Source organism: Capricornis sumatraensis, chromosome 20, assembly GCF_032405125.1.
Source record: "Capricornis sumatraensis isolate serow.1 chromosome 20, serow.2, whole genome shotgun sequence".
Taxonomy (NCBI): domain Eukaryota; kingdom Metazoa; phylum Chordata; class Mammalia; order Artiodactyla; family Bovidae; genus Capricornis; species Capricornis sumatraensis.
In genome coordinates this window covers 14,018,779-14,044,083 of record NC_091088.1, presented here as the reverse complement: position 1 = coordinate 14,044,083, position 25,305 = coordinate 14,018,779, and the positions used below count along the sequence as shown (strand labels likewise).

The following is a 25,305-nucleotide window of genomic DNA, read 5'->3' as shown; positions in this document are numbered from 1 at the left end:
TTTTTTTTTTCTTTTCCGTCTGTTTCCTTTAAAAAAATAACAAGAATACTACCACTACCAGCTGACTGGTTTGTACAGTACTACACGCCAGGGGCGGCCGGCGGGCGGGCGGGCGGGCGGGCGGGTCAAAGACTTCATAAATAACAGGCAGGTCCCAGACCTGCAATTTGTCAACGTTTCTTAAATAGGCGCGTTATTTAAATCTTATGTACAACAAGAATCACTTTGCATAGCAATGGCGAGGACACAGGACGGTGGGGTGACGGGACAGGGTCTTGTCCGATGGCGATGGCGGGGCGAGTTCTCGGCGGGCCTCGGAGGAGGACAGGTCCTTCCTCGGCCTCTGGGCCCAGCGGGGTCACGTGATGTGGGGTCGGACTTGACTGTTCCCACGCGGCATTGAACACAAAGGCAAAGAAAATCCACAAAGGGTCCCCCTTCCCCAAGCCCCCCACCCCCACCCTCTCCCCGACCCACTGCCACTCCTCTGGTTGCTACGAAGTCCGTTTTAGATCAGGTCAAGGTTTCCGATTATGAAGCTAAAAGAATCAGGCGGGGGCTGGGCGTGCTTACGGACCCCCCCTCCCCCCCTCCCCCCTCCGCCCTCTGCCCCCAGAAAGACTCCCCCATCTATCTCACAGCCAGGACGGGGGTGGGACCCCAAGACCCGCTGCTCTACGGCTATTAGTCAGGAGTTGTGAGTTGCGGTTGCAAACTGCTTCCTGCCGATGGGAGCTTCACCAGGCTTCCGTGTAGCGGACGTCCACCTCCTTCAGGTTGGGCAGCTTAGCCTGGGGGAGCAAGAAGGATCCAGTCCCTTCCAGAACCTGGTGGTGCGGAGCTCCACCTGTTCCAGTGACTACCGTTCCCACTGAGCTCTCCCCACTTTGCCACTGTTGAGGGCTCTGAAGCCCAGAGCTGGGAGACCTTGGGGAGAACCCAGTGGGGGGGATGTGGCCAGCCCCAGAGAAAGCAGGTGACAGCTGCTGGGGAGTCCACGTCCATACCCCAGAGGGGCTTCAAATCACTAGCTCTGGGGCTGGGAAGCCTGGGGTGCATGCCCTCCGCTGCCATGTGCAGGCTACGTGCCAGTGGGCAGTCTGGGCCTCTAGAGCGGAATCCCTCCTCTGTGGAGGGACTCCAGGTGCAGCTGTGTCCAGGTGGGGTGAGGGACTGAACGCAGCACGCCCTGTGTGCGGCCACACTGCGTGCTCAGCACACAGACTCTTATCACTTGCCTGGGGACTGTGTGTCCTCAGGGCTGTCGGGAGTTGGGCAGGGAGAATGGAGGCGGGTCCCCAAGTTACAGGCTCCTGGGGGTGGGCAGAGAGCCTTCACACTCAGGCTCCCCTACGGGACGCGTCACTGGACTACACAGTCGCGCCTGCAGCTCCTCTGAGCGGCTTCCTGCTCCCCACACCTGCCACCCAGACGCGGTCCTGCTCTGCCTTCTTGTATAAACAAACAGCTGACTTTTTTTTTTTTGCAAGCCTTCGCTGTACAGAGAGGCTGCTGTCTCCTGCCTTTACACCCTGTCTCCCCAGCTTCCCGCACACTGGCCTGCCCGGCAGGCTCACCTCTAACCCCTCCTTTCTGTGTAGGCTCCTTCGGCCCAATGAACAGAGCAGGTGGTCCCCTCCCTGCTGGCTCCCGAGCCCTGACCTCCCTCAGTTTGCTGTGCGTGTCTGTCCGCTGGGTCTGAGCTCTCTCCTGGATAGAGGTAAACTGGCCGCACCTCCTTGCCCTCGTTCTCAGCATGGGCCTGGCACACAGTGGGTGCTCCAAGGCCATCTGGAGGCTTCGCCAGTGAGTGAGCCCTGGGCTGTGGGTCTGACTGAGCTGGGGGGCAGGGGGCCACATTGGAGGTGGGCTTCCAGGATGCCCAGGGGCTGGTGCACTCATGGCACTGTGTCTCCTGGCCCAGCCCTTCCTCCAGTCCTGATGAGACATGCTTTTTTTAACAAACAAATGTGTCTGCCTTCTACCACTCAGATTCTGTCTTTCCCCAGCTTTAAGCTGCCAGCCTAGCCCGGCGGGCCGGTCCCAGCTCTCGCCCATGTGACAGCTCCAGTCCTGCAAACCTTCTCCGTGGTGCTACCCTTGCTTGTACTCTCCCTCAGAATCCTCGTTTTCCACGTAACAGCCAGAAACAAGCTTTTAGCATAATGCATTGCCCTTCTCGGAGCCTCTGCAAGCTTTCTACTGAACTCAGATGAAATCGAGGGTCCTGCCACAACATGCAAGGGCTGATGCAGTCTGGCCCCAAGCTGTTCTCTCGCTTCTAGTCACGTCTGCTGCAGAGCCGGTTCATGCTGACCCCCTCCACCTCAGGACCTTTGCACGTGCAAAGGCAGGAAGCAAGGGCAAGAAGGGATTACCTTCAGGTCTTCGTAGGTGTCCGCAGAGAGCTTGGTGCTGTTCATGTTTAAGCTGCAGAGACTCTTCATGGCTGTATGGGAATGGACAGACAGACAGTTGTCAGGTCAGTGAGACCCTGCCAGGGGTAGCTGGAGGTACGGGATGGAAGAGCTGGGGGCTGAGTTGCCGAGGCTTCTGTTCAGGAGACGGAGTTGGGGAGTGGGGATTCAGGGGAGCATCTGGGGGCCGCGAGGTACAGAGGTCTGTTTCAGGCAGGAGCTGATCTGAATTGGGCCCGCATTCCCTCCCAGCTCTTGGGGCCTGCCCTGCTGCCGTCACTGCCGTGGCCCTCCACTGCCTGTGCCCCAGTGTCCACAGAGGATGCTGCCCACTGTGGACCGGCCCAAAGGGACCCCGCCCCTCAGGCTGGGACCACGCGAGGGGACGGGCTGGGCCTCGCACACGTTTCCTGTCCTCAACGACATCAGCTCCATGGGGGCAGGGAGAGCCCCCTGCTGTGCTCCTGGCCTGGAGGTGCTCAGTGAGGTGCCCCGTGTGCCATGGGGACGGAGAAGGGCCTGAGGGGATGGGCGTGTGGACTCACAGCTGAGGGCCAGCAGGCCAGCGTCGGTGACAGGCGTCTCGCACAGGTTCAGCACCTGGAGCATCGTGAGGTGTTCCGACAGGAGCCGCAGGCCGGCGTCTCCGAACTGCGGGAGAGACACCCTCAGAAGGGGGCCTGGCTCAGGCCTCCCCCAGGCACCTCGGGCCGGGGCAGTGGTCGAGGAAGCGGCCGGGACCCAGCCCAGGCCTGAGGCTGCTCTCATTCGTTTCGGAGACCCCACCTCCCTGACCTGGGTTCACACTAGGCCGGGTCTGCTGGTGCCGTGGCCCCAACAAAGGCCCCACTCCCCCACCAGAGTCAGTGTTGCTGTCTGTCAAGGGGGGCTGTGAACCCAGCAACTTGTGGCTACCATTGGGATGGGGGGGCCCTGCACCTCACGGGGGCGTGGTGAGCACATGTGCTGGTAAGTGCGTAAGAGCCAGATTGGTGCAGGCAGGACAGAGCACGCTGCATGCCGCGTGTTCACATCACCCGGAAGAGACCCATGGGCTGCCTGCAGCCCCCCCGGGCAGGGGCCTGAGACCTGCGTCAGCTCCCCCAGGCTCTGCCCGGCAGATTCCTGCTCTGGGCCTCGGCAGCTCCGACTGTGAGATGGGCCACTGGGCTTCACGGGGCCTAGCCCTCCTCTGGCCTGGGACCCTGGGGGGGCATGGGTGCTGGGCTGCAGAGGGGGGTGGGGATCAAGCGGCTGGACCCATGGGTCCTGGGCAGAAAGCTGGCCATGGAGGATGGTGCAGGGCAGGCCTGGGGCAGGGGTGCAGGGCAGGCACGGAGGAGGGCGCAGTGGACAGGCCGTGCGTACCTGAGTGGACCACAGGTTTAGCTGCTTGAGAGAAGGCAGTTTGATGAGGTGCTCAGCGCAGGCACTGGTTACGTTGGTGAAGGCCAAACTGAGGTTCTCCAGGTTTCCGAAGGAGCCAGAGCTCAGCAAACGAGCCAAGTCGGCGTCCTGCAGGTGGGTGAATGGGCAGGCGGGGTCTCATGGGAGGCCTGGGGCCTCCCCACGAAGGGCTCAACTGGGGGGACAGCATGGGCCAGTGGGTGGGGACAAAGTGGGGCGTCCAGGAGCGGGGGGCTGCCTCCACATCTCTGTGGGTGGCAGCTGCTTGGCTGGAGAAAGCCTTAGGAGCACTGAGTCACACCCTGAGTCACCACTGGGGGTTCCGAGGCCATGTCCCTCCCACAGAGTGTGTGTGTGTGTGTGTGTGTGTGTGTCTGACCCTCTCTCTTTCCCAGGCTTGTGCCCATTCCCCGCCTGCAAACACTGAGGTCCCCTCGACACTGAGGCCTGTGGGAATCAGCGAGTATGTGAGCACTAGATGCTGCGGTTGCTGAGGGTCCCTTCCATCTTTGTGATAGAATCCTTGAGTGCTAGATGCCAACTGGTTGCCCTGAATTAAGGCTCACGTCCTAGCTAGGTGGGGCCACGTGCTAAACCCAGACAATGGTATATAAGCAGATGTGTCCATTGGAACGTCCAGGAAGGTCCATAAAGGGAAGGGGGGTGTTCTTCTTTGCCTCTTCCTCCTGGCTTGAATGGAGATTAGATGGCTGGAGCTTAAGCAGCTCCTGTGGACTGTGAAGTGGAAGCTATGTGCCAAGGGACAGGAAGAACCAAGATCCCTGAAGACCTTGTAAAATGGGGAAGGAAGAGGCACTGACCTGACAGGCTTAGCGTAGAGATAAAATGAACTATTAGCGCAGACTCTGACACACGAGCGCACAACCTATGTGAGCTATCAGTTGTGCTATTATACATAACTGGTAACATATTAACAATAATCTTTATCCCGTTTGGTTTCCTGAAGCAGTTCTAGCCTCCAAAAGCTGGCTTGCGAAGCACCACTGAGTCCCTGTTCACCTCTCCCCATCAAGAGAGGCTGCCTGCTGTTACCCCCTACCCCAGGGAGGGCTAGCCCACCTTCTTCCCTCCACCCAGCCCCCAGGAGGAGACCAACTCACTGTGGACTTGGAGGGCAGTGTTAGCCTGGTGGGCCCGCCTTTCCTTTGCTGCAAACAGAAGGCAGCTGGTTACAACCCATTTTTCCCTGAGCGTTCACCCTGGACCCCCGCCCCGCCCCTCCAGCTAACACCTCTCAGGGCAGCAGTGGCTGACAACACGATGGTTTTGGTCTCAGGGAGGACCCCGAGGCCAGGCCCGAGTGCAGGCAGTTTATCAGAGAGGTGATTCCAAGAAACACAGGGAACTGAGACCGTGAAAGCCCCTAAAGGAAGAGGGGTGGCCAGCCCAGCTGCCGCTGGACGCTGGGACATTAGCGGAGTCGGAGGCAGGGGCCACGATGGGCGGGGCCGGGGGCGCGCTCACCAGCTCCCTCAGCTCCCGCTGCCGGTCGCACAGCTGCTCGTACATGCGCCTCCCCGCGCCCGTGCTCTCCAGGGTCGAGATGATCTGCAGCTGCGTGTCGTTGTTGTCGATGACGTTGTACTCCAGCATCAGGCACAGGATCTGCCGAGAGCGGGAGGCGCGTCACCGCCGGCCGGGGCTCCGGGCAGGGCTGCTCTGCAAAGGCTGCGCGGCCCAGCCCTCGCCAGTCCTGCGCGCAGCGAGAGCCGCGCGCGCGCGCGGAGGGCCGGAAGGGGCGCCCTGCGATCGGAGGTCGTCCTCCCCCCGCCCTCTGCGTGATGCTGGGGCATCGCCGGCCCCGGCACCCGCTCCGTGTCACGGGCGTGCCGGCAGCACCTGGCCAACACGGCACGCACGGTGCGGCTGGGCTCAGGGGCTGGGGGAGCCAAGAGACAGGCCACGCTCTCTCCCCTCGGTCTGATTGCTTGATGCCCTCCCGGCCAACAGGTGAAGTCTAACTCCTGTCCTTGCCCCTGGGTCCGGCCTTGCTGACTCCCTTTCGGTGGCTAGAAGGTGACGCCGCCTGACTCTGAGGCGGAGGCCGGAGGAGAGACGTGGCTTCTGCCTGGTCTCCCTGGACAGTAGCTCAGGAGCCCCAGGCTGCTGGGGGCTCTGGGGGACAGAGAGGTGACCGAGGGCCGAGGCTGGCGAGTGGGCAGGTTAAGGCCAGGGCTACGGTGCCGACAGTGGCCTGGGAGCTCTAGCTGCTGTCTCTGTGTTGGGCATGCAGAGGGGACAGCCTCGGCAAGACTCAGCCCGCCTGCCCCCATCCACCGCCACCCCATGAGAGACCACAGTGAGAAGCAGTTGGCGGAGCCCAACCGTCTGAAGACCCAGGAGCAAAACAGATGAGCATCACTGTTTGGAGCCCCTGCCTGGAGGTGGTCTGTTCTGCAGCAAAAGGCAGGACAGAACAGAAACCTGCTCCATCCCTGAGACCGACAGACGATCACGAGTTAATGATCGTGGGATGAGGAGACAGTTTGATGAAGGCCTCCTGCCCCGCCAAGCTCGGGAGGGCTGCCTCGCCTGCTGCCGTGGCCCAGCTCCTGCAGTAGCTCTGGGCGCCTGGAAGCTTCTGGAAGGTGCTCCGTCAGCAACGAGGGCCCGGGAGAGTCAGCCACCTGGCCAGGGCATGGGGCCAGTTCCTCACCTCCACCATGGTCTGGTTCCCCCTCAGCGCCAGGAGCATGCACGGTCCCAGCTTGTTCTCCGCCAGGGAGAGCAGAAATTTTTTGGTCTTGTAACAGGAGCCCATGAGGATGTGCACCTGTGAGGAGACACGGGCCAGGTGAGGGGCCGTGACCGCCACAGGCTGTGCCCCTCAGTGCCTGCCTGTGGCCCAAAGACTGTGAGGCCGGAAGATAATGACCAGACGCACCCCACATCCTGTCTGGACACCAGACCTGAAACCATCACCAGACCCTCCCCAGGGGCTCAGAGGATCCCTCTCTGACACAGGCTCCCACTGGGATGAACCTTGCGGTCACTGCGCTGCCTGAGGTCAGCCAGTCCCAGAAGGACACACCCTGCAGGGTCCACTCCTAGGAGGGACGCAGAGTCAGACCACAGATGCAGAAGAGGGTGGGCTGGGGACCAGCGGGGAGTGAGCAATTACAGAGACATCTGGGCCCCTGGGTTCTAGGCACAGTCAAGCCTGGCAGGAACTTCTGGAGGCCCGTGCTCAGGGTGCACAGGGCCCAGCCGCACACGCTCGTCCCCAGTGCCCTCTGAGGCCCCGAAGGCCCCTGCCCCAGAAATCCAGGAACGGGTAAATTCTGCTCCATCTGGGTTATGTGCGGGACAGCTGTTAAGAAAACTGTGTTTCTTGGATGGACCTAGAGATTGTCATACTGAGTGAAGTAAGTCAGGTGCAGAAAGACAAACATCCTGTGATATCGCGTATATGTGGACTCTAATAAGAAGGAGGGGTACAAATGAACTTACATACGAAACAGGAGTTACCGATGTAGAAAACAAACCGTTACTGGCCCCTGGTCGGGGCCGGGGGTAAACTGGGATATTGGGACTGACACTGCTGTACGTGAAACAGCTAACGAGTAAGGACCTGCTGTGTAGCACAGGGAACTCTATGCTCAGTACTCTGTAATGGCCTAGTTGGGAAAAGAATCTTAAGGAGAGTGGATCTGTGTACACATGTGACTGACTCACTCCGCTGCGTACCTGCAGGTATCATGACGCTGTAAACCCGCTGCCCTCCAGCACAGAGATCAGTTTCTGCCCAGTGCACCTGCGGGCGGGGCTCGGGGCCGAGGGTCCCCAGCCACCTGGTTTGCTCATCCCGACTTCACAGGGGAGCAGGTGCCCTTCCACGGCTGGAAGCGGCAGCTGCATCCAGGGGACGGCGTCTGTGCCACGTGTCTCCATGGCAACGCTGCACCGCCATCCAGGGGCCGTCTGCTTCCTTCCCCACACAGACCCTTTTCCGCGCCATCATTAACAATTCTGGCTCACAAATGCGATCTCTCAGGCTGGGGAGCTGCCAGCTCCCGGCTTCTCTTGTTCACAGTCACTGCACTGAGGTGGGGGGTGGCGCACCACGAAACGTTGCCATGGTGACACTGTGACATGAGAGGAGCCCAGGAGAAGTGAGAGAGAGGTGGTGCAGGCAGGCAAGGCCGGCAATTTCCAGGATGCACAGGACACTCTGAAGGGGGCCATCAGGCAGCAGGTGATGAGGAGTGCTGAGTGAGCGTGTAAGAAAAGGAACCTAAAAATAAGCCCCTTTCCAAGCAAGGACCCAGAGGCAGCGCTGGGGTCTGTTGTCACAGCGCAAACACCACCCTAAGTTCACTGCAGAGGGCATGACAAGCTGCTCACCCCGCTGAACCGGCTACCCAGCAGAGACGAGAGGAACCACAGCCGTCACTTGTGCGTGCTGACGGAGCGCCAGGTGCCTCGCATCTAGTATCACCATAACCACAGTAATCCCAAGACGCCGGGACTACGACCCCCATTTCACAGATGAGGACACTGAAGGCTGGAGAGGGAAGATACTGGTCCAAGGTCATCAGGCTAGCGTGGGGCAGGGCAGTGACCTTAGCCACAGCTGGCCTAGGCTTGTGCCTTCTCACGCTCTGGGACAGGTGTGATTGTGGAACAGAGCTAGCTGTGTCAGGAAGCAGGCTCGGCGAGAGCACCGACTGCCTGGAGGGGCGTCTGCCCTGGGGAAGGGGCATCTGAGCTCCCTCCGCTATGGAAGGAAGGTGGCTCCAGACAGCGTGGGCCCAGCGCAGGGAGGGTCGTGGAGGCCGGAGGGTCGTGGAGGCCAGAGGCCTGTGCAACCTCAGGTACGCCCCTGCACCTCTCTGTGCTTGTCAGCATAGAAGCAGTTAAGGGAATGGGTTGCCCTGAAGACGAAGAAAGACAGTGCGTGGTCAGATGAGGTGCTGGCCCCTGTGTGGGGGAAAGGGGAAGCCGCCAAAGGGTGTGCTTGCTGGTTTGGTGGCCTCTAGAGCCGTCATCTCCAAGCTGGGCCGTTCATCCTGACCTTGACTTCTCAGTGGAAGGATGAGATGAGCGGGTGGACCTGCTTCTGGGGCCCCTGCACCAGCAAGTGCTTGGTCCCCTCAACCTACACGGTGCTGGAGTGCAGAGTGAACCCACTAGCTTGAGCAGTTAATGCCTCGACTCTAAAATGGGGCGACAGGAAGTGTCCCTCCTCACGTTTCTGGGGGGGCCTCTGGCTCAGTGCCCACTCGGGTGAGACATGGGAAGGTGACGCTCGGGGCTGGTGTCACCATCACTGCCTTCATCACCAGCATCCTTTTGGCCTGGAAATTTCAGGGCAGGCCCCAGCGGGTACGGGGCAGCTCTCTCACTGCTTAGAAGGGGTGAACCCAGCGCCCACACAGAGCTCTGGTGCCCCCTGCACTCCACGTACCATGCTGGCGAACAGCTCCCCGTCATCGTCGCAGGCCACCCCTCCGGGGCTGTAGAGCTGAAACCAGCCATCCTTGCCGGCTCGCACGCTCAGCAGGCACGAGTGGACCTGCGGCAGAGAAGACACGCTCAGTCAGTCCTGAGCACCCACGGCAACGGGGGCCCACGGTCCACGCATGCCAACACCCAAGGCCCGGATGAGCCCCACGCTCATGCTTAAGGGACCTGTTCAGCCTGGTTTAGCCCGGACACGCCCAGCCTTCTCCTAAATTCCAGGAAAGGCTTTTAAGGAAAAACTGATGACCACACACAAGGGGAACTCCAGCCATCTGCCACCAGCTCCTCGAGATGGACGGCCAGGCCCGGGCTTGTCTAGTCGCCCAGAATGAAGCCAGTCTTCATTGAATGAAGCCGGACTCGCCCAGTCTGAAGCCCCATTGAAGCTGGGGCAGAGGGGAGAAGGGACCTCCACGGCGTTCTCCTGTGCCTCTGATGGGGAAGCTGCTTTTCCCTCCTGTCTGGGCCTCGGTCCCCCGCCCGTGTCTCCAGGTCCCCCCTCTTGCACTCTGCTCTCCTTTCTCTCGGAACCTCCGGCCCGCCCCTCACTACTGTGGTGTCTGCTCCCCGCATCCCTCACCCTCATCTGTGGGGCATCTGTCCCTCCAACCCTGGGGGTCGGCCTCTCCCCTGCTCCACCCTCATGGGCGCCATCCTCTGGCGTCAGCTCTGCCCCACTGACCGCCCCCCCCCTCTCTCTGGGACCCTGACACCCTCTTTTAGGAAAAATGGTTTGTGCAGAGCATAGGCAATCTCAATGCCCCCAGCTCTCTCCACGGCTGTCAGCTCCCTTCCCAGAGTGCCGTGTGTCCGCCTGTGGGCGCGTGCGTGTGTGCAAACACGTGTGCGTATGTGGGAGGAACCCCACATCCACCTGGCCCCAGTGTAACTGCAGAGAGAGAGACAGACAAAGGCCTGTGCTCCTCCTCCTCCTCCCTGTCCTCAGCAGAGAGCGAGGCGACAGCCCCATCACTTCCCTTGGGAGTGAAGGCCGACCTGCTGCCAAGAGCCACTTGCTCACAGACAGTCCACTGATCACAACCCCCGCACAAGTAAACAGCATGCAGGGGCGGCCAGGCTTTGATTTCCCCTCCAAACGTCAACTGAGCTACTTCAAAGAAACGAGAGATCCAGAGTATGGAACTCTGTGCAGCAGATCCAGCCAATGATTTATAGGAAAACAGCCACTGGCTCCATCTGAGATGGAGAAGGTGGGAGGGGAGGGGAGGGGAGAGAGGGCGAGCGCGAGGAGGGCGGAGGGGCGTGGGGGAGAGAGGCGGTGAGGAGGGGAGAGGGGAGGAGAGCCGGGGGAGGCGACAGCAGTGGGAGGCGAGGCGGGGTGGGGGCCTGCCGCGGGCCGTGTCCTCGCGGGGCAACCCCGCCTGGGAGATGCCGCTCCCAGCACTTGGGCCACGGCTCCGCTCTGGGAAACAGCTGGCACCACTTTCATTCATCAACATCAAAGTCGGTTTGAAATAAAGCCTCCCTTTCCGGGAGAACTCAGACTCTGCCTCCAGCAGGGAATGGCTCAGGTTTAAGAGCGGTGGACGACATCTCTGGGACCCGGACTCTCAGAAGCTCCATCTACTGCTTCGTGCCCGAGGACTGTTTTTGGAGAAGGAAATGGCAGCCCACTCCAGTATTCTTGCCTGGAGAATCCCATGGACAGAGGAGCCTGGCAGGCTACAGTCCAGGGGTCACACAGAGTCGGACGCGACTGAGAGAGACTACCACACACAGTGGTGCTTTAGAACTAGATCTTTCCGGGTCCTTCCAGAACAAGGCTTTAAAGCGTGGCCTTGGCCCCACTGAGAATAACCCCCTCCTCCTCTGCCTTTCTTGTCCTCCGGCTCTGCTGGGGGTGCCTGGGTCCCCCTCTGTCCCTGCCCGGGAGCCAGCCCCTTCATGTCCCAGACTCCACGTGCAGAGAAGGGGCCTGAGCTCCCCGGGGCGGCCCCCTGTAGCCCCTCTCCCCCTCGCCTAGCGTGCGTGATGCAGGGCTGGGTCCTACACAGGCTCCGGAGCCCGACTCCCGCGGTGCGGTTCCTGTCCCGGCCAGGGCACCCGTCTTGTGACCCTGGGCAGGCAGCCCCAGTTTTCTCAACTCTGAAAGGAGGGTGATTCTGGTGCAAAATAGCAGTGATAAAAGCACCTACTCGTAGGGCTGCCATGAGGATTAAACAAGAAAGTGTGTGTGCACGACGCAGGGTGAGCCCCTCACGAAGTCTGGCTGTTGCCCTTATGCTGGCGTGATGGGAACATGGCTGGGGTGGGTGCCCAGCCCGCTCCGAGTCCCGTTCACACACAGGGGTCCTGGGCTGCAAGGCTTCGCTCCCCTTGAAGGCTACCTGCTGCAGGCAGGGAGCGGCCCCTTGGGGCGGCCCTCAGCCACTGTGCCCGGGAAGATCCCAGCGCAGTGTCGTCCCTGGCCCGCTGATCCTCAGCACGGCAGAGAGGATGTGCTGTGATCTCAGATGCGGTTAGGAGCCCTGGTGCCGGCCTGGCTCTAAAGCAAGGCCTGTGCTCCAAGGAGAAACCGCCGCTGGGAAATACCTCTCGTGAGCCCGCGTTTACCGTAGAATGCTGGCATCATGGGCCGGGCTCAGACACGCGGGGCAGGGGCTGTGTCTGAGCAGCGGCAGGGGAGGGGGCCCGTGTGAACTGTCGGGATGCCCGAGGGGGCCAGGGAGGCGCCAGCAGAGCCACAGGCACTGTGCTGCAGCCAGGACAGCGTGCCCGCCAGGGGTGGGGCGGCCTCACCTCTTGTCGAGGGTCTTCGGCGAACCTCTGAATCACGTACTTCAGTTCCCTGAAAGAGATGGGGTGGGGACAGGGTCGCGCCCGGGGTCCTGGCTGGGGCGGACTGGGACAGGGGCCTGAGGATGGGGTGGGGTGCCAGCACCAGGAGACGCCCGGGCAGGCCTGGAGGGACACTTGTCTCAGGAGAACTTCCAGGGGGCGCCATCCTCGCCTCCCCGGACGCACGTGTCGGGGACTGGCCGCAAGGACGGCTGGTCGCTAGGGGACACTCACAGGACAGGGGACGGGCGTCCCGGAAGAGGGTAACGGGTGTTGCCCGGATACTCACTTGGTGAACTTCTCGTGTGCGAGAGCTCTGGAACAGAAACAAAGGGAAGACTGCAGTGAGCGGGGCGATCACGGGGACAGCACGGTGGCCTGCAGGCCTGCCTCTGGGGACGGTAGGCCTGGTCCCAGGCACGGACGTCGTGTCCCGATTCAACAGGACGTGGTCACAATGGGAACAGGCTGAGCGCCCGGGGCCCGCCCCAGTGAACAGGAGCAGCGCTCAGCGTGGTGCACGTGAGCGTGTCTGCATGTGGGCACCAGGGACCCAGGTGTGTTTGTTAATCGCTCCACCATCAAGGCACGGCGGCGCTAATTACCGGCTCGCATCACAGTGGCGGCCGGGGACCACTCCCAGGCAGAGTTGCATCATGGCTCACTGTCGGGTGCGTCCCCTGGGCCGCGGGGCCAGGGCTGCAGCCCATGACGCCACTGCCCTCGGGAGTCGGATTTCTCTGGTCGCACATCCTGGGGGCTCCAGGGACCAGCCAGGCCGACAAATGGGGCGATTACGGAGGGTAATGTCCCCTTGGAGGGCCGCATTTCATAAACATGGCCTTGTTAATAGGCTCAGCAGAGGGCTCGTGGCGGCCTCCTGGGGCCAGCTGCTTCGCCTCTATCAAAACAGAGGCCTGCAGGCATTTTAGGCCCTGGTTATGGAGACAGAGCCTTCTCCTCAGGCCATTATCCATCAGACAGCTTTCTCCCTCTTCCCCCAGATAAATTCAATATCGGGATGAGGACCATCCAGAGAGACCAAAGGGTCCATTTCTGGCCCAGCTCACTATGGAGCGAGATCACCGTCATGGGGATAACAAGGGAGCGTTCAGCATCTGGCTGTACCCCAGACGGAGCGGTCCTACCCGCATTATCTTCACTCTGGTCCTCAGAGACAGGAGGGGCGGGCGCCCAGCTCCACCTGATGCTCCGTAAGCATCGCTAACTTGACAGCCTGAAGGCCAGTGCAGAGAGCTTTGTATTCGTGGCCCAGTGAAGCCATCCAACCATGCAGTGAGGTGGTGTTCCCATTTCTCGGGGTGGGGGCATGAACATTCCCTGGGTCCCACGGCCGAGGACCAACACTTCCACCTCCCTCTGTCATCTGAGGTGTCCCCAGGTGCATCGCACGACCTGATCAGTGCCCCCACTAAGGCCAAGGTGGATGCTGGAGGTTGTTCTCTTAGGCCAAAGGTTCCCAGGGTGTGTGGGGGACTCACTCTTTGGGGAATGGAATGGGTTGGAGCAGGCTGGCCAGGGATGGTCTCCAGTCATCGTAGTCCGACCTGGAAAGAGAAGGGGTGACGGTCAGGCCTGGTCTGGACCCGGGGAGGTTAATGGTGTGTCATCACTGAGGGTGGGAGACGGGGTGAGAGTCGGGCAGGGACCACATGGCCCTGACTCTTCTCGGTCACCTCGGCTCCCAGGGACCCTGAGGGACAAGCACATGCTATCTGCAATGTGGCGGCGGGGGCCTGTCAAGCCTGTCCAGAGACTTGGCCACGGCCACCGAAGGGGCTGGCCCCCCAGCTCCCGGACTCCATTCAGCTGTACCCAGCTCCTAGACCACCATTCAGCTGCGGGCTGGAACGTGCCCCCGCATTCACACATTGAAGGCCTAACCCCAAGGCCCCGGACGGTAGCTTTACGGAGGTGGGGCCTTCAAAGATGAGAGCAAGGTAAAACTGGGGTCACTGGGGCGGGCCCTGATTCAACCCGACCAGTGTCCCCATAACCAGAGCTCAGGACACATAACACACAGAGGGGAGACCTCCCAGCCGAGCAGAGAGGCCTCAGACAAAACCAACAGCCCCCACACCTTGATTCCAGACGGCCAGCCCCCCCGGAAATGAGAGAAAATGCACTTTCCTTGTTTATTAGCCCCTGGGTCTCCGTGAGAGCCTGGCCTAGGCAGAGGGTGGCCCCAGACCCCAGACCTAATTCTTGGTCCTATGGCCCCAGGACTCCGTTGTGTATAGAATTCAATGGTTTTTTTTGTTTTTGTTTTTTTTTGCTGCACACCACAGCCTGTGGGATCTTACTTCCCCAAACAGGGGTTGAACCTGGGCCTCTGGCAGAGGTAGCGCAGATCCTACCCCTGGGAATTCCCAGAGTTCAGTTTCTCAATCCTCTTTCCCGGAGTTGGGCCTTCCTGTTCCCCACCCCAAGGGGCTTTCTCAACATTTCCCCTAACTGTGCTCTCAGCATACAGTTTATCTGTTTATATGCCATGTGTCTGCCTGTACTTTATTCCCAAAAAAGGAGGAAGATCTTTTCACCCAGCACGGTTTAGATAACCCCTGGGTCGGGAGTGCTCCCAGCCCTCCTTCCTCCACATAAAGAGGCGATGATGGGGCAGCCTTTGGTGCCCGGCACACACACTGGAGTACGCCAAGGAAAAACGCAAGCCCCGGATGCACGGGAAAGGACTCCCAAAAAGGCTTGTGGGCCTGAGATAAGTCTTCGGGGTGGGCCCAGCTGAGGTTTACTGAGCCCTTTACCAGGCCATGAGCTTGGCACAGCCTGGCTCTCTGAGTCCCCAGGACAGGCTCCTGAGGACAGGAGGATCACACCTGCCCTCCAGGTGAGGAAGTGAGGCCTGGAATGCCTCCTGGCTCGGCCGAGTTCAGGCAGCTGGGAGGCTGGGAGCAAGGATACCCAGCCAGGCCCTCAGACTCCAGTGGCAAGACTGGGTGTCCGCTGCCTGGGATGGGGGGTGCTGGCCTCAGGGAGCCCCCGTCAGGACATGGAAACCCCTCTGACCTCAGACCTGCCGTCGCCGATTTTGGTAGGCGCCTCATCTCCCTCTGAACCCACCCCCCGCCCCCACCTGTCTCTGCCTCACTCACGGTTTCCAGACAAATTTAAGAATAATCGGTGCAAATGCTGTAGACAGCGCCCATCACAAGCCAGAGGCTATTCCAGGCACATGTGTGGATCAGACCTGCGTTTCTCCAGGGTACCCGGTGAGCTCCCCATCCTACAGCCAAGAAGACTGAGTCTTGGTGAGCACAGGCCCAAGGTCACATGGCTCCTGAGTCTGCGCTCCAGCTGTTTCCATCTGCAGAGGCAGGCCCATTCCCGTTCTTAAAAAGGGGCACGTACTAGTTTTTCTTGTGTTTTAAGAAAGATGATAAAAAACGCTCAGTGTTGAAAGGCTGCTAAATACAGAAAATTCTAAGCAATGTTTAAATCCTCCATAATCAGAGTGGACATGGACTTGGGCAAGCTCCAAGAGATAGTGAGGGACAGGGAGGCTGGGCGTGCTGCAGTCCATGGGGTCGCAAAGAGTCAGACACGACGGGGCAGCTGAACAACCACAAACCAGAGTGGGTGTCAGAGGCCCAGAACCGGGGTCGGGCCAGGGCCGTGGGTGCCTGCCGGGCTCCCGGGTGGGGTCTGCCTGGCCCAGGGCTCACTCCTGAACCAAAGGGGATGTCCACAGCACTGCTCGGTGAACAGTGTGCGTTGCCTGGCACCCAGTGGGCAGCTGGGATGGCGTCTGGGTGGAAGTGGGTGCCCAGTCCAGCGTGGCAGCTCAGGCAGGACCAGGAGGAGAACCAGGGGCGAAGGACAGGGCGGTGGGCAGACAGACTTCCTGCCTGGCCACGGCCCTGCCCAGCTCCGAGTCTGTGGCTGGCTCCTGGATCTGCTCCAAACACCCAGCGGCACCAGTCTGGAGGCTCCAGTGGCAGTGTCGGGCCACGGCCGGGTCGCGGAGCTGGGGTCTGGCCAGGCCCACGGGATGGGGGTGGGACCCCCGTGGTCAGCAGGGCGCCTGTCGCGAGCACCCTGAGAGCCGGGCCAGCCGGCCTCAAGGCTGACAGGCCAGGCCGGCCTGCCAGGGGGCAGGGAGAGCTGCCGGCCAGGTTGGGAGGACTGAGCCCAGCCTGGGAAGCACAGGACAGCCAGGCCGCCCTGGGCTCAGGGAGGAGGCGAGGGCAGACCAGGGGCCCTTAAGCATCCTCAAGGCGTCTGGTGCGCCCTGGGGACCAAAGAGCACGCATGGACTCCCCTAAGCCCTGCTTACGGAGGCGGGGCAGGCCCAGAGAGGCCAGGACGCCTGCTGCAGGTCACGGTGCTGATGAGGGAGAAGCTGCACTTGAATGAGGCCCTCTGAGCAGGAGACCCGGGCCTCCAGCCCCGCGCTGCTCCACGAGAGGCTCAGCAACGACGTGACCAAGGACTTCCTTTCACGGGCGCGGGGTGGGTGGGCAGCACCAGGGTCAAGCTGGGCCAGGGAGGCGGGGTTGCAGGACGTGAGGGTGGGGTGCCTCTGAGGGCATGGGTGACCGCCCTGACCCAGCAGGAGAGATCTGTGGCCCAGCTCGACTGGTGCCGCGAAACTGGGGCTCTGCACCACCCCCGGACGAGGTACCTGGGGAAACATCCCAGCCAGAGGCGCTGGGGCCACACGAGCCTCTCAGAAGCCGGTCCCTGGCACACAGGTCTGGGTCAGGCAGGCCTGGTCCTGGTGGCAGCCTGTACGCGGCGTCCGACCCGAACCCCAGTCTTTTGAAGCCACACCCTGGAGGGTGGCTCCCTGGGCTGGGGGTGGGGTCCTCACAGGGGCTCCGGGGTGGCGGGGGCAAACTAGGGCAGAGCGAGGCCTGAGGGATCGGCGGGAGATCCACGGCCTTCCTGGAGGACCGTGAGCAGGGCACCAGGGGTGAGGCAGGCCAGGGTGCCAGAAGGCTGTGTCGAGGGCTCGCCCTGCTCTGCTCTTGCTGTCACACGCACAACTATCTGCTCCCTCAACAGGCCAACCAGCTGGCCCGGGGATTAAAATCCATGGTGAGAAGCGAGTGGCCGTTATCTCTGCGGCCGGTGGCCTGGCAAAGCCCTGCCCTCGGCCCCGTCACCCCTTCCCGGGGTGCGGGCGGATCCACTGCTCTCAGGCGCGCCAGGGAGCGTCTGGACTCTGCCAAGCGGCCAGGAGCCCCAGGGACTTGTATCTGCAAGGTTCCGAACAGATGGGTCCACCTACTCGAACACGTACACTGCGCACACACAGAACCCTCGCCAGAGGCCCACACACAGAGATGCTGACTGTGGGGACCGGGTACCCGTCCTTGCCACAAGGCTGCAGGTGCCAGGTGCTGTGGCGAACACGAGGCACGCAGGAATTCACTGAATGCTCAAGGCAGCCCTGGGGGCCGGAACGCACTGCCCAGGAGGACCATCCTTAGTTCACAACTGGGAAACCAAGGCCCAGAGAGGCAGACTCACAGTCCTAAAGCATCTCATCAGTCAGATGTGGACTGATGTGCAACTAAGGAGGTGATCCTTCCACCCCTGCCCCCCCAGGGAACCCAGCTCGCAATCCTGAGTCCCACTGGGAGGACAGTGGCTGGTGGAGGGTGAGCTGGTAGTGGTCACATCTGGGGGACGGGACCCTCATGAAGACAGAGGATGCTGGCTGGGCTCCAGTCCACTGCACCCCAGAGCCTCATCAGACTGGCTTCATCCTGGCCCCTCACCTGTTACAGCCCCCCTCTCCATCTCTCAGCCTGCCAGAGGCCATTTCAGCCATTCCTATCTGCCAGGGTCTCCAGTCTCCCCGCTTCCTTGCACCAAACCCTTGCTGCTTCCCCTCTGCAGAGCTGTGCCATCCGACACGTCTGGCCGAGCAAGTTCTTCACTGAGCAAGGCGGTCCTGGGCCATGTCCCCAGCGCCTGCCTTCTACATTCTGATCACTATGTTTCTCGGTCACTAGAACAACCCCAAGTCCATCTGCATTTTCCCTAAGGGCCCCAGGGGGTGAGGCATCTTCCAACTGACCCCCAGCCCATTGAGGCCTCTTTCAAAATCCAGGTGTTTGCAAAAGTAACAAGGAGGCAGACAGATTCGAGCTGATGAGAAAATGGCCAACGTGCCCATCTAGTGCTCGTGACAGCAGCTTTTCTCTTCCTGGACAGAAGGGCATCCCTCGGCCTGCCGTCGCACTTGTGCCTAGAGGTTCCCATGCTCCACCCCACCGGGCGGGTGACGCCACTGCTTCCAGCACTTGGCACTACTGGGACTCAGAGGCTTCGAGCAAAGGGGCCCTGGCATTTAGCACAGAACCCGGCCCCTCTGGGTGTGCACTCAGTGTTTGATGGAAGAATGCATAGAGATGGATACATAAATGTGTGAACTGCACACACGTGCCCAGCAGCTTAAGAGCTGGACTCCAGATGACTAGAAGCCAAAGTTGGTCTGTCTGACTCCCAAGTGCACGTTCTTCCCATCATCCCACCCAGCCTGGCCCTCACACCATGATAATTTCAGCGTCAGCCCTGACCTGTGCTGGGCTCCTCCTTTGCATGAGTCTCCGGGGAGCTGATTGTGGCCTATGTTCCTTTCTGAAGGTGTCAGACTCTAACGGTTTGCAGGCCCTCTGGCAGGCAGACCACTAAATAGGACCCTTGCCCATTCTCTCAGGATGGAGAGGTGCCTGCTCCTTGTGGATGTGGTCTGCCAGGCTGGGCCCTGGCTCTGGGCAGGGCTTCTCTGGACCCCACAATGTGCTGGAAAGACCCCTCAATTTCACACGAGAGCCTCTGTTCTTTCATTGTTGACACACGACTCTCATCTAGCGAGCCGTTCTATTGATCACATCAGTCCACTCTCACCAAGTCCAAGATTCCTCCCTCTGAGGAAAACACCCACTTTACAGATGAGAAAACCGAGGCCCCGAGAACACATCAGACTAAGTCCTATGGGTGCACTTCCTCAATTCTCAGATGCACGTTTCTTGCAAACTGAGTCTGCACTGAATCCCATAAATTTTTTTTCCCCCTCCTGAAGTGCTGTTACTAAATAGATGATGTGTCTCAGTCCCAACAGTGCCTTAAAATAGAGGAAATACAGTTGTTGTTGTTACTGAAAGTATAGTAACCCCCACCTGCCCAGTATTCACAGCTGGGGGGTACTTGCTCTGTGTTGTACCCGCGCCTTCTCTGCTTGGAGGCAGCTATGACTCAGAGAGGGCGGGTAACCAGCCCACAGTCACAGCCCCTGAGCCCCACAGCCTGGCTCTGAATGTGTGCTTCTTCCAACAGATTGTACTTTGGAGTGCTCTGAGCTGCTGGGGTTTTGCGGATTTGACAGACGTGAGGCCCTCTGGTGGGCCAGTGATTCAAGCAGGCAGCAGAGTCAGCGGAGGACAGTGGCCAGGAGAAGAAGTAATCAGGCCCAAACTGTGCTCTGAGCACCCCCATGGTGAAAAGGGCTTCAGGAAGTGTGCACCCTGCTTCGTGGAGAACCCCGAACTCGGCGGGAGGGGCTGCTCCAAGCAGCGGTCAGGAACACTGCCCGGTGGGCCCCCCGACCCCCACCCACGACCTGGCATCTGGGCAGCACGGGCAGGCAGGAGGTCTGGAAGCAGATTAGGAAGAACAGAGTCTTCATTCATGCATGTGTTTACGAAGAAGGGAAAAAAATATGAGTGTCAACTGCATGATGAAACTCAAGCCCTTAGCGCTTAATGAGAAACATGAGTCAGGGCCCAGGCCACCCCAAGGCCCAGGAGCTCTAGGTGTCTGCAGAGAACAGTCGGACTCAGGGGCCCGGGGAGGAGACCAGGGCCCAGCCAGAGGAGGAGACGGGACCGTGGCTGGTCTGTCCCTCGGAGAGCTGACTGCCACCCCGGGAGGAGTGGGCAGTTCTTCAGCCTCAAACTGAGATGAGTTCTGGGGGATGCTCTCTGGGCGGAATCTGGGATTTGCTTTGGGTGGGGGCATTGCTAAATGCACGTGCACTCTGGGCTGGCCTTGGCTGCCAAAACCATGAGCCAGGCTGGGGTGAGCCCTGGGAGACCCCGGCCTCCTCTCCGGGGGGAAAGCAAGGGCTGAGGAAGAGTCTGAGGGGGCTGCATCCAGTCGCCTCCAAACAGGAGAAGCTACTGCTTAACATGCGTGCATATGTGCATACATGTGTGTGCACAGGCGTGTATCTGTGCACTGGTGTGTGTGTGTGTGCCTGTGCATGCGTGCACGTGCTCACCCTCACAGACACCATAGGCTCCTCAGAGTCCCACAGCTGAGGCTCAGGAAGGGGCATGCACAGGCCCGGAGCACCCAGCTCAGAAGCACCACCCAGAGCAGACCGTGTCTCCTGGCTCCCGCCCAGGGCTCCTCCCACCAGCCAGGCACGCAGACCCTCATCTGCACGGCACGCTCCTCCCTGCCCACCGGATGAGGCCATGGGACATAACTCCGTGTACATACCACGCACACGGGCATGCATAGATCACACAACATACTCACGTGCCAGTTCATGCGCACCTCTGCACACATACACAGAGAAACACACACACACTCCAGCTCTTGTGCACAAGTGTTCACACCCACACAGGAGCACTCAAGAGCTACTCATGCGTAGAAGCAGCACAAGCACCCAGACACAACCACACTTGTGTACATGCACTTGAAACACACATATGGGCTTCTTAGAAGCATCCACACCCATCCCACATCCAGCTCCTGTATGCAGACAGTCACACACACACACGCAGGCAACCACTCACATGCTGCCGTGCCCTCATACATGCAAAGGCACTCACACGCACACGAGGACAATCACAAATTCAGCATGAGCCCACACCTTACACAACACGCTAAGGTGTCCACACACAGACACACTTGGGTACCACGTACTGCAGCACACCCTGGGCAGGTGTGTGCACTCACAGATTCTCACACTCATGGACACACGTGTGGACATCCTGCTTGTGCCATGCCTGACACACATGTCCAGGTCCTCAGACAAACACGCACATACAGAGCCTGGCCTGCCCGCCCAACACCCCCCAAAACCTGTGCCCTCATGCCGTACGTTTGCATCCTGTGCACCCACACGCATGCGTGTGCACACTCAACTCACACCCCCAGCTGCGAGCCCCTGCCCACCCCGAGGCGCCTGGCGGTGGGGTCACTCACAGCAGCTTGAGGATCTCCACATAGCAGCCGAGCGTGCGGTCGGCCTGCGGGCCCAGCTCGATGCTCATGGTGCTGCAGGCGGGGCTGACCATGAGGCAGTCGATGAGGTTGGGCTCGTTGTCGTCGCCCGCGCTGGCCGTCAGCGCCGGCTTGGCAGTGCTGGCGGGTTCCACCTCCACATGGATCTCACTGGAGGCCACGACCACTGACTTGAGCCGCGCCTCGGACAGCGTGGCTTCCTGAGACACCAGGTCCGGGCTGGGGTGCAGAAGGCGCAGAGGTAAGGTGGGCTTCCGGTCGCAGGGCTGCTGGCAGCCGTTCCGGATCTCCTTCAGGCTGGGGGAGTTGTCACGGCTGCGGGAGAGGCGGGGGTGGGGTGTGAGTGCGGCCCCAGACGTCACAGGTGGGGCTGCACCTGCTCAGTGGCCCCCGCGGCCCTGGATCGGGTTGGGGGCCACCTCCCACCCACCAGCGAGCACACAGGCCTGCTCAAGACCTGTAGACAAGGAGAGGTGGAGGTTCACAGGTGGCATCTGAACTGGGCCGCCTATTGCTAAGGCGCGTGCCAGCATCCCCACACGCAGCAGGCGGTTGACACACGATTGTGAATGAGTGAATGCTGACCTCTCTACTGACCCGTAAGGCCCTCGGTGTCCACCTCCACCAAGACACCTTCTGGACATACCTTGGAGACCTCCTAGCAATCTGGCTTCCAGTTGCTTCCTGTGGTCTAACTGTCCCTTTGGGCTGAGGCCGTAAGGTTAAGGTCCTCGGGACAAGCCCTAAACCCCGCCTCTGCTGCCCCATCCCTGCCGGCTGAGAAAGCTCAGCGTCTGCTCTCCACCGCGGAAACTCCTTCCAAGGGACCCCAAACCTCAGATTCTGATTCCCTGAAGCCCGCAGGTCACTCCTGTCTGCGGCACCCCACCACTCTTGGCTAACTCCCCAGAATAGCCTCTCCACCACCTAGAGAAATGATGTGTGTGCAAAGGGTTAATAGGTGTTAGCTGGGCAAAGGGTGCTGTGGCATCACTGAGGTCACACGTGAGTGGGAAATGCTGGGCCTCTTTATGGCAGGACTTGTCAGGGCATCGTGGAGGTAAAACACCCCCTCTCTGGGTGCTTCCAAATACTGCGAGGTGGTGCTTCAGAACGAAGGGAACTCCAGCAGTGGGCATCCTTTGTTGGTGCCCCTGGGCTGGCACCGTGCTGAGCACTTTCACACAGACATTCTCAGATATCTCTGAAAAGGAGGAATTACTCTCTCCACATTACAGATGAGAAAAGTTGTTACCAGAGGTCAAATGACTACCCAGATGACACAGCTTGTTAGTGGGGAGGCAGGGCTGGGATGTGAAACCAGGTCGCTGCCTCCACTTCTAAGATGCAGGATGAGCCCATGCAGGTCCTCCTCCTCCAAGAAGTCTTCCCTGATTTCCCCCACCTGCCATTCTCACCCTTCCTGCCCCTGTACCAGAGCTCTCCACCCCTGGCTGGACACCAGTGTCCCCTGGGGCACTTCTAAGCATCCCGAGGTCCTGTTAGGTTGGACTCTCTGGGGTGGAATCTAGACACCGGTAAGGTTTGGGGCTCCCTGTGTGTGCTGTCAAGGTTGAGCCTGCTGCTCTCAGGGACTCAGAGCACAATGATGTGACCACAAACAGCTGCTTGTCCTGACCCTCCCTAAATGGGCCACACACATGGAGCTAAGTGTCCAAAGGGACGTGCACGTGGGCCGGGCGTAGAACTCACACCCACGGCATTTGGAGGGCCTAAATGGTCTGGCACATGCCATGAGCCAGGTCTGGGCAGAGCCCACCAAGGACATTCAATAAATACACTCTAAGCTTTGCTGGGGAAAAAACAAAGCCCTCGAGCTGAAGTCCAAGAATCCTACGGCTCATGGAACACTGTGTGTGGTCCGGTGGGGAGGTGCGCTAGCTGACTCCAGGGGCTCGGAGCCGACTTGCTACCCAAAGGCTCAGCTCCGTCCCCTTCGCCTCTGCTGGGATTTAGGAGTGGATTTTCAAGGCTGTTTGGCTCAGACTGGGTGATTTTCCAGCAAGCTACGCTAACCTGGGTCAGCTTGTCTGTTCTTTGTGTATGAGGACATCGTGTACCCACTGAGAGTACCGCAGACCGGTCCGGAGGACAGTGTGGGGCTCTATCTTCCAGGGACTGACCAGCAGGGTGGGGGGACCCGAGCCCAGGAAAGGTCTCAAAGCCCGCGGCGTGACTTCCTGGAGGGGCTCACGGTAGCTCTCAGAACCCAAGCTACTTTGGGCCTCTAAGCGGGGCTGTCTTCAGCAGGGAGTTGGAGCTGCCCGTGTGGGCTGGGGAGGCACCAGGGCCCGCTTCACCCTCCCCAGGCGTTCACCCTGGGCATCGAGTTGCAACCACTGCCTAATGGTATGCTCAAGGTCACGCCTGGCCTCTGCAGCAGTGGCCAGAGGGGATTCTGGAAACGGACATTAAGTCCTTTCTTTGCTTAAAACCCGACTACATTGCCCTTAGGAGAAAACCTCTAAGGCAGGCACAGCCCTGCCACTCAAAGAGTGCTCCCCGACCAGCGGCACCAGTGGTCCTGGGGGTCTCTCAGGCAAGCAGGCCTGGCAGGAGGACCCCAGGAGCAGCTCGGCGTGGGAGGTGGGAGATGCTCAGCAGTGCAGGTCCCTTCATGGCCAGGCCTTCCTTTCCAACTTCGTCTTCCGCCCCCGTCCCTCTCTCTGCTCGGGTCACACCCAGTTTCCCTCACTACCTTCCCTGCAGGGGCCTTTCGCCTGAAGCAGATCACCCATGGAGCTTGCCAAGAATGCAGATTCCCGGGCCGCGGCCAGAGACGCGGCATCCAGGAGCCTGCATTTGAAATAAGCCGTCCAGGGGACTGTGAAGCAGGCGCTTAAGGACCACCAATAGAGGACATGTGACCACCGGCCGGCCCACCTGCTCTGCAAGGCCTGGGCGCCTGCCGGTCCCCTGCCTGGGTCCTCCTGTCCTGCCTTCAGCCCTGTGAAGGCCAGAACATGTCAGTTTAAGTATCACGGCTCTGCAGAACCCCTTCCTCTCTTTCCCCTAGAGCAGGAGTTCTCAGCTCTGGCCACACACGCCATTTGCCTAAGGTGTTAAAAAAAAACCCAAACACCAAACAGAACCTGATGCCAGGGGCACTCCAATTAAATCAGAGCTGCAGTGGGTGGGGCCCAGGCACCCTTTTTTCCTTTTCTTTTTAAAGATATAACAAGTGGGACGTTGGTAAATATCTCACAACCAACTCTGCAGAAAACAGGAGCCCTATGGGGTAGTGCCTGCCGATTCTCCTGGAGTAAATACTCCCACCATGACCGGATTCAATGGCCAATGCGCCACCCCTGACTGTGGGATCCGAGCGTGCCAGGGCCCCAGCACACCCCAGCGTGACTTCAGTCCAGGTGAGTCCACGGATCTCAGGTGCAGCCTGGTGTAACAGACAGCCACCAGACCAAGGTTCCTCCATGTGGACACACCTGATACCTGCTCCCAGACAGTTCAGGTAATTCCTGGGAGGGTGGGGGGCTGCCCCATGCACGGCAGTGAGTTCAGCAGCATCCCTGACCTCTTCCCACTCTTTCAGCAGCACCCCTCCTTCTGCAACCCAAGAAGTCTCCAGACACTGCCAGATACGCCCTGGGGGTCAAAGCTGCCCCCAGCTGAGAACCACTGACGTGGTCAAGACGTGAAACTTTCCTGAGGCCCAGAAACTCCTCTCATGCCTAACTCCCCACCTGCCAGCAGCCACTGTTCTGGCCTCTCTCACCATGGATTTGTTTTCCTGTTCTTGCACTTTAAGGAACAAGATTTACACTCTCTGGCTTCTTCTGTTCCATACTGTGTTTGGGAGATTAATCCTCGGCTTGCCTCCTCTCGCTGCCCTGCGGTATTCCTCCGTGTGAACAGACCACAGCTTATCCGCGTGTCTGCCGCAGGACGCTGGGCTCGAGGCAGATCTCAGTTTGGG

General features: G+C 60.2%; 1 protein-coding gene across 1 annotated transcript in view; it reads right to left on the bottom strand.

The window, feature by feature from the left end:
* Positions 1 to 638: 638 nt before the first annotated feature.
* The window catches only part of CMIP (c-Maf inducing protein), a 204,679-nt gene continuing 180,012 nt past the window's right edge, over positions 639 to 25,305 (bottom strand). Inside the window, exons 10-21 of the mRNA XM_068992204.1 lie at positions 21,312 to 21,665; positions 13,610 to 13,675; positions 12,397 to 12,423; positions 12,069 to 12,117; positions 9,253 to 9,360; positions 6,502 to 6,618; positions 5,310 to 5,450; positions 4,946 to 4,993; positions 3,786 to 3,932; positions 2,963 to 3,068; positions 2,379 to 2,449; positions 639 to 791 (exon numbers count right to left, since the gene is read on the bottom strand). Of these exons, the coding sequence (XP_068848305.1) occupies positions 738 to 791; positions 2,379 to 2,449; positions 2,963 to 3,068; positions 3,786 to 3,932; positions 4,946 to 4,993; positions 5,310 to 5,450; positions 6,502 to 6,618; positions 9,253 to 9,360; positions 12,069 to 12,117; positions 12,397 to 12,423; positions 13,610 to 13,675; positions 21,312 to 21,665 (1,288 nt within the window). The 3' untranslated portion in view covers positions 639 to 737. The remainder of the gene's footprint in view (positions 792 to 2,378; positions 2,450 to 2,962; positions 3,069 to 3,785; positions 3,933 to 4,945; positions 4,994 to 5,309; positions 5,451 to 6,501; positions 6,619 to 9,252; positions 9,361 to 12,068; positions 12,118 to 12,396; positions 12,424 to 13,609; positions 13,676 to 21,311; positions 21,666 to 25,305) is intronic.